The following is an 8,953-nucleotide window of genomic DNA, read 5'->3' on the forward strand; positions in this document are numbered from 1 at the left end:
TTGTGGACCGTTTTTTGAACTTGTTCAATATTCAATACAATAATTCATTGAGGCCAATCATTGACCTCTTTATTCCAACAGTTGAAAGTTATCTGAAGCAATTGACTGTTTCATGGCCCCTTCTTGCAGAAATTATATCTTTCGATGGATAATACGGCCAATACCGAAGATACAATCACTGTACTGCAGTGGAACTGTCATAGTCTGAAAAATAAATTAAACGTGTTCAAGTTTTTGGTTCGCAATTCCGATTGCGATATATTTGCACTCTGTGAAACATGGCTTTCTTCTGAAGATGAAATCAACTTTCACGATAACATTATTCGCCAAGATCGGGATGATCATTATGGTGGCGTTCTTTTGGGGATCAAAAAATGCTACTCCTTCTACAGAATTCCCATTCCGACTGTTCCCGGCTTAGAAATCGTCGCATGCCAAGTAAATGTGAAGAATAAAGATCTTTGCATAGCTTCAGTGTACATTCCTCCAAATGCCTCTATTAATCGTCGACATTTTTGGAGCGCAGTCTCCTCCTATCATCTCCAGTATTGATATTGGGTGATATGAACGCACATGGTATTGGATGGGGCGAAACGTATGACGATTATAGAGCGCCTATTTTCTATGATTTGTGTGACGATTTCAATTTGAATATTTTGAACACTGGTGAAGTAACTCGAATAGGACCAAATGGTCAACAAAGCCGTATTGATCTGTCTTTATGTTCAAATTCACTATCATTAGATTGCACGTGGAAGGTAATTCAAGATCCCCATGGTAGTGATCATATGCCGATAGTTACCACAATTAAAAGTAGCTATCAACAATCTGAGCCAGTTAATGTTCCTTTCGACCTCACGAAAAACATTGACTGGCCAAAATTTGCATCGGCGGTAGAAATTGGTATTGAATCAACTGATACTCTTCCACCTTTGGATGAATATCGATTCCTTACTGAGTTGATTCAAAAAAGCGCACTAGAAGCTCAGAAACGACGCGTTCCAAGTACATCTGTCATAAGAAGACCAGCCACTCCTGGATGGGATGATGAATGTACTAAGTTGTATTCTGAGAAATCTGATGCCTTCAAGGCCTTCCGTAAACATGGAAGGTCCGAGCTTTTTGAAGAATATTTGAGGCTCGAAAGAAAGCTCAAAAATCTTCTCAAGGCAAAAAAACGTAGCTACTGGCGACGTTTTGTCGAGGGACTATCACGAGAAACCTCAATGACAACACTTTGGAAAACGGCCCGCAACATGCGGAACCGCATTTCCACCAACGAGAGTGAAGAATACTCCAATCGATGGATATTCAACTTCGCAAAAAAGGTCTGTCCAGATTCCGTACCAGCAGAACCGCTATTTCGAGAATCAGTCACTGATCCCGGTTCTTTGGGTGGACCATTCTCAATGCTGGAACTTTCTATGTCTCTTCTTTCATCGAATAACTCTGCTCCGGGATGCGATAACATCAAATTCAATCTTCTTAAAACCTCCCAGATATCGCAAAAGACGATTACTTGACCTGTACAACTGTTTCATGGAGTACAACATTGTGCCACCTGAATGGCGACAGGTCAAAGTAATAGCTATTCAAAAGCCTGGGAAACCAGCGTCTAATCACAATTCATACCGACCGATTGCCATGCTATCATGCATGAGAAAATTATTGGAGAAAATGATCCTTTCAAGAGTCGACCATTGGGTCGAAGAAAATGCATTGCTTTCACATACTCAGTTTGGATTTAGAAAAGGAAAGGAACAAACGATTGTCTGGCGTTGCTTTCTTCAGATATACAACTGGCCTTTGCGCACAAGGAGCAATTGGCTTCAGTATTCTTGGACATTAAGGGCGCTTTTGATTCAGTTTCCATAGAAGTACTGTCAGGCAATCTGCACAGTAGTGGATTACCCGTTATTTTGAATAATTTCTTGTACAATTTGTTGTCAGAAAAACAAATGAACTTCACACTCGGCACTCTGACAACTTCCAGAAATAGCTACATGGGCCTTCCCCAAGGTTCGTGTTTAAGTCCCTTGCTTTATAATTTCTATGTTAAAGATATTGACAATTGTTTAGAAGGACAATGCACGCTCAGACAACTTGCAGATGATGCCGTGGTTTCTCTAAGAGGTCCATGTGCAGCTGTCTTGCAAGGACCATTGCAAAGTACCTTAGATAATCTGACTGTTTGGGCCAGACATTTAGGGATCGAGTTTTCACCGCAAAAAACTCAATTGGTTGTGTTTACTAAGAAGCGGTATCCTGCTCAACTGAGACTCAAGCTGTTGAATGATGACATCAACCAATCTTTATCTTCTAAATACCTTGGGGTCGTGTTTGATTCCAAATGCACCTGGAAACTCCACATTGAGTATTTGATACAAAAATGCCGGAAAAGGATCCATTTTCTACGTTCTATCTCCGGAACATGGTGGGGTGCTCACCCGGAAGACCTCATCAAACTCTATAGAACGACTATTCTCTCTGTTTTAGAGTATGGCTCCTTCTGCTTCCTCTCAGCAGCTGATTGCCACCTGATCAAATTGGAACGAATTCAGTATCGTTGTTTGCGTATTGCCCTTGGCTGCATGCATTCAACGCATAACATGAGCCTGGAGGTGCTTGCTGGAGTCACTCCTTTAAAGCACCGTTACTGGGAGCTCTCACTTAGAATACTCATCAAATGTGGAACAAGTAACACACTTGTTCTAGATAACTTCGATAATATGCTTGAACTAACTTGTCGTTCAAGATTCCTGAGAGTTTATCTCAACTACATATCGTCAGATCTTTGTCTTCCGTGTTATAATCCCTCTCGAGTTCACTTCACCAACGACAGTTCCTCAATTGTATACGATCTGTCCATGAAACATGCTATTCAAGGAATACCAGATCATCTTCGACAAATATCTATTCCCTCACTATTTTCTGAAAAATATGAACATGTCAATTGCAACAACAGATATTTCACTGATGGTTCTCGCATCAACGGATCCACTGGCTTCGGTGTTTTCAATGTAACTTCAAATACCTTCCGAAAACTTCAGGAACCGTGTTCGGTTTATGTTGCTGAGCTGGCAGCAATTAACTTCGCTTTGGGGATAATTTCCAATCAGCCCGTAGACCATTATTTCATCTTCTCGGATAGTCTTAGTTCTATCGAAGCACTCCGGTCGATGAAACCTGTTAAGCACGCATCTTACTTTCTTTCAAACATAAGAGAGCAGATGCGTGTTTTGGTCGAAAGATCATTCAAGATTACCTTTGTTTGGGTCCCATCTCACTGCTCAATCTACGGCAATGAGAAGGCAGACTCGCTGGCAAAGGTGGGCGCACTGGAAGGTGAAGTTTATGATAGACAATTCTCGAGCAACGAGTTTTTCCCATTAGTCCGTCAGAGTACTCTTCAAAGTTGGCAAAGGAATTGGACACACAATGAACTTGGACGGTGGCTATTTTCCATAGTTCCAAAAGTTTCTGGGCGAGCGTGGTTCAGAGGTGAGGACTTAAGTCGAGGCTTCATTCGCGTGATGTCGAGACTTATGTCCAATCACTATTCACTAAACGCACATCTGTACAGAATAAACCTTGTCGATAGCAACTTATGTAGGTGCGGAGCCGGTTATGATGACATCGATCACGTAGTTTGGTCCTGCTCGGAAAATTACGCCTCCAGAGAGCAATTATTGGATACCCTTGTGGCCCGAGGTAAACAACCCTTCAGGGAAGTTCGAGGTGTTTTGGGAGATCGTGATGTTGTCTATATGCAGGCCATTTATAGTTTTCTTTGTGCTTCTGACATCAAAATTTAATATTTTGTTTTTTTTTTGTTTAGTCTCTGCCTTTTTGTTCCGTAGAGCTCCATAGCTCTTGCCATCCGGAAGATGCTCCCAGTCGAACCATTCCTCGAGCATGACGACACGCCACATCGTCACTGACGCCAAATGCCCGGATGAGAAGCTGAAATTTCCTTATCCCAAATCCTAAGCCCCGTCCATCCTTAAACTTTGTAAACTAACCTCGAGTCACCACGAGTACGCTGGCTCCTTCCCCTCTCTTATTAACTGTATAATAAAATGATATTGATTGTATATATCACAAAGAACCATGGCTCCGTAAAGTGTTATACACGCCTGAGCCTACCAAATAAACGAACTTGGAAAAAAAAAATAATTTCATACTTTCTTATTATTTGCGATGCACCCTTCAGTATACTTTGCAAATTTACACGACCTTATATTCTAATACAAATCAAATTTGTTTTACTCTGCAGCAGCAGTGTTGTATTGAACGATGGGCTTATCGCATTTAAATTGCGAATCAAACACATTTTTTGCCATGGAATACGTGATACATAATGATAAAAGTAATTCACAGAAACGCCTAACAATAATTACTCCATCCTAGAATATTAGTCCCGGAATGATATTTTGTTTACGAACTTTAAGTTGTCAGTAGAGCCAACGGCGTCAAACCCCAAAGATGTTAATCACCATTGAAGAGACAGATGATGCTAATAGGGTAAAAGATTAGCAATAATGGAGAAGCATGGCCTCTTATGCAATGCATCAAATTATGGCGTCAAGTTTGTCTCATTTTGAACTGATATTTTTAAATCATGTCAACAATAGTTACATGTGTAAGTCACTGAGATACAGTTGTTGAAATTTTCACCAATTCCAAAAATGCAAGAAACAGCGATTTTGTTTGGCTTAAACAACTCTGAAAAATTTATTCTCCATTTGGGCTGACAAAGTATCAAAATAAAAACAGTTTTTTTTTGTTGTTTTCTCGGAACGATGTAAAATGGTTAAATGCAGTTTTTTAATAAAAATGATTCAATTATATTTTGAAAAGATTGTTTACCTTTTTATTAATAAGGAATAAGTTTCATACGTGATAGAAGCGAGAATAAAAATATAGTGATTTCAATAAAACATCTGGATATTCCTGAACTGCGCCAGGCTCAAAACAAATGCTAATTATTAATTCATCAGTCACATATTTATAAATCGCTCCCTTTATTTGCAAACATTATTCCGCATGCGAACTTCGGGACTCCAAATTTTCACTCAAAGATTAATTATAAAAGTTATGTAAAAAATATTGCAATGACAAGAGTATAATAGATTTCTTCCATAATTCTTGATTACTTAGTAATTAAAGTCCTAAAGTAAAAGGACAATTTTGTAGATAAACATTTTTTTATTTTCCATAATCCAGTCTGAATGTTATTCAATAGGCTCCCAGCTAGACATCCAGACTATACCCCAACAGTGGGAGTCGTGCACTTATTACATATAATACCCAACAAAGTCCTTCCACGGACAAAAGCAATGCATCATGTTGTATGTTTTGCACCTTACCTAATATCGTAATCCAACAAAGTATGGTTATTGAAGCAGAATTCATCTTCACCCTGCCGCTCGCCATGTCGCACACCTGGTCGGGCTGGTCGAGTCGGCTTAAGTGTTGGCTGGCTGGAACGTAGACGAAGCACAGGTACGCAATATGTGTGAGACCGTTTGTCCCTCTTGTTGTTTGTTTCGTATTTTTGTATCTCTTGTTTGACTTCACGTTTTCGTTGTGTTTTTTTCTATTCTCACATACACCGCTTATTGAAGCCGTTTAAAACCAATACCACTTTGCGCACCTTTCTGAGGATATAATCACTTGACCACTCACTAGGCTAATTCACTAATGCACCTCTTTATATTTCCATATTTTAACATAAAAGCAATCGAGGACAATCAAGTCGGAGTGGAAATCGGAAAAATTGTGTCCACCCAGATTATCCGAGAGTTGCAGTCGCTCAAGTTCCACCAGGTATTTCGAATCGGACGTGAATAATCCGCTGGAACACGCTAATATAACAACACAGGTGCAGCGGTATTTGTACGAAAGAGTTGTTTTCAACTTCGCTTCTCCCACTTGTAGTAACAACTCACACCATTCCACGATACATGCAGCAGCACAAGAACATATAGATAACTACTGTCGCAAGCTGAGCTGAATGAAGGGGTTTCTGATGATTAATACCAAAGTGGGGCTTGGGCTGCTCCCCAAATTCAGTCACTACTCTCCGCCGTTCAAACAATTGCCACCGGGCTCATTCATACAATTGACAACCGAGACACCACAAAAAAAACACCATTCAATTGTTATTCCACCCACATAAAACGGTGAATTTCTCTGAATTAGATTCAATCTCACAACACCACCGCGCGTAGAATACGCAACGCAAATGGATGCACGACTCAACACCCAGCGCGTTTCTATAGGCGTTCCGTCGCGTCAAAAGGTAAATTGTGTAACAGCAGCCGTAGCGTTCGCAAGCCACAGTCCGCTGATCGTCTCGACCGCACCACAGCAATGACTTTCTTCGCGGGTAATCTAATTCTCCACAACCGTCAGTAGTCACCTCTCGTGACGAAGAAAGGGGGAACGGCTCCCAGCGACTTCAGCTTCCTCACGCTCAGAATCTGAACCACCTTCTATAACACAGCGAAGGGCACGACAACTCGAAAGAACGATTCCAGCTCGACGACGGTGCGTACCGTACGGCTCCAAGCGCACTATTGAATGAATAGCGTACGAGCGAAACCCGTCGAACCCCAGTCCCAGCAGAAAGCTTCAACGGTGCGATGAGATAGCGAAGTGAACCACCACCACATGCGCAACATCCTCGATGCTACGGAGTTCATGCGGTTTCAGTGCGGAAAAACATCGCACCCCAAGCGATTGAATTCCAACACATTCGTCTCTGTTCAGTGCTGAAGTGGGTGGTGGCGAAATTCATGCAGCACGCGGGACAGCTTTTCATTCCTTTGATCATAGGCAGAGAAAAACCACACATAACTAAGCAACAGGGTGGGAATGTTATTTTTTGGATGTTAATTTATTACACTAGCCGAGAAGACCGTTTGACCTGAATTGCATTTTAGATGACAAACGGATGTTAGTGGACATTAGTGTAATGAAAGTAGATACATCTGATTGTGCAGCCCAATTCAGCCGTCATTGAGTTTGACATCGTTTTGAAGTTAAGCGATCCAACAAACGGCAAAACTGTTACAACTATTCTATTGCAGTTGAAAAACATTCCCGTGTGGAATGTTTTGTATTTCCATAAGGGATTCAAGGATTCAGACACACAGAAATCTTCTTGAGCATTCTTTAGTAGGAGATCAAGGTAACAGTCCTGTTGATTTTTAATGTGATTAATTTGGTTAAGTCCTAGGCTAGCAGTTCTGTCAAATATAAACATAAGTGTTTAATTTTCCCCAGCGACTGGAAGTAGAATTTGTTCGTTCGCTGAATCTGGAGTTGATTAAAGCCTTCGCAAGTACATTTTGACTTTAGGTGGAAGTGAAATTTCTTCTGCTGTTTTCAAAAAGCTTTCATAAGATGTTTGCGCATATTCCGGTGGAAAATACGCAGAGGAGAAAACATGGGTTTCTCCTGCAATGTTAGATTTCACCCAGCCAGCTAAGATGAAGGAAACTCATAATGACATTTTGAGCTCGTCCTAATCGGGTTTTTTGTCAACTAAAACCAGCTGGAATAGAAGCATGAATAGGGAAGAACTTTTCGGAAGCAGCTTTAATGTATTCAGGGACGACCGCGATTTCTTAGAATCTAAAAAAAGGTCTAGCGGTGGAGTTCGGTTGACAGTAAATCTAAATGTCAGTCGTATTCTGTTTTGATGAAAAACTTGTTGGACGTACGTTGGTTGTTAAAATATTTACCCCATCGGTCGATAAGATAGTGTTACTTTCTTGAGAATTAGCAGACTGGCCCTTCATGTATGCCAAAAACAACCGGACAACCTTCATAATGTTCTGGTCACGTAGTCTTTTTTTTTTCTTGAGCGAGGGTAAACGGAAATCTGCAACCAGACACCTGAGGAGGTACTCAGGTAGTGTGGGGATGGGTATGTCATGTAACTCTTACCCGACCCACTAAAACCAAAACCCTTTCGCCAGTCCGTACCCCGGCCCGCAATTAAGCAATACATCAGGGGGGGACTATTGAGAACGCTCACGCCTATGCTAACGCACTTGACGTCAATACACACAACATCGACTTCAAGGGTGGCTACCTCACCACCCGTCGATCGCAAGCTATGATAGTAACCTAACGGTCCGTATCATAATCTCACGTTGGAGACGAGCACCCCGACAACAACCACCGCGCGCGAACCGCAATGACCTCTATATCTACATACTGAGGTCCCCGCAGCCCACCCGCGACATGTTGGTTGTCGGGGTGAGCAAAGTGTTCACTGCATCACAGGTGCCCTTACTGCACTCGTTGGTTTTGTTCAAGACGCCACCACCGCTGCAGTTTCGACATAATCTGTTGAGATGCTGTGTTCACCGCATTCCATATAGCTTCTTCCCGGCACATCCTCTCGACGAGGTTGTCCGGGGTTGTATCCATACCACTAATAAGCAGCATGGTATTGCGTTCTACCTCGAATCGAGGGCATGCGAACATCACATGCTCTGCCGATTCTACCTCACCTACACATTCAGGACACTACGCAGAATCTGCGAAGCCAAACCTGTATAGGAATTTCTTAAAGCAGCCATGTTCAGACAACACCTGTGTTAGGTGGAAGTTGACTTGACCATGCTTCCTATCAACCCAGTTGGACACATCAGGAATCAGTCTGTGGGTCCAACGACCTTTGACTGCGGTGTCCCATGCTCTTTGCCATTTGAGCAACGAAGCTGCTCTCTTGACACGTCGCACTTGCACCGAGTCACTTTCGTTGTAGCACTCCACATCCTCCTCTAAGAGTGTGTCGATCGGCATCATTCCAGCTATAACGCACACCGCCTCATATGATATGGTGCGATATGCGCTCGCGACACGTAAGCACATCAGCCGGTGTACTCTGATCAATTTCTTTACATTGTACTCGGCTTTTAGTGCTACGGCCCAT

At 42.0% G+C, this 8,953-nt stretch overlaps 1 protein-coding gene across 4 annotated transcripts in view; it reads right to left on the reverse strand.

The window, feature by feature from the left end:
* Positions 1-6,573, reverse strand: part of LOC134227372 (fasciclin-2) — a 332,520-nt gene extending 325,947 nt beyond the window's left edge. For all 4 annotated transcript variants that reach the window (XM_062708789.1, XM_062708788.1, XM_062708787.1 and 1 more), the window contains exon 1: positions 5,370-6,573. In XM_062708789.1, the coding sequence (XP_062564773.1) occupies positions 5,370-5,436 (67 nt within the window). In that variant the 5' untranslated portion in view covers positions 5,437-6,573. The remainder of the gene's footprint in view (positions 1-5,369) is intronic.
* Between the last annotated feature and the right edge of the window lie 2,380 nt (positions 6,574-8,953).

The sequence above is a fragment of the Armigeres subalbatus genome, chromosome 3 (genome assembly GCF_024139115.2).
Source record: "Armigeres subalbatus isolate Guangzhou_Male chromosome 3, GZ_Asu_2, whole genome shotgun sequence".
NCBI classification, from domain to species: domain Eukaryota; kingdom Metazoa; phylum Arthropoda; class Insecta; order Diptera; family Culicidae; genus Armigeres; species Armigeres subalbatus.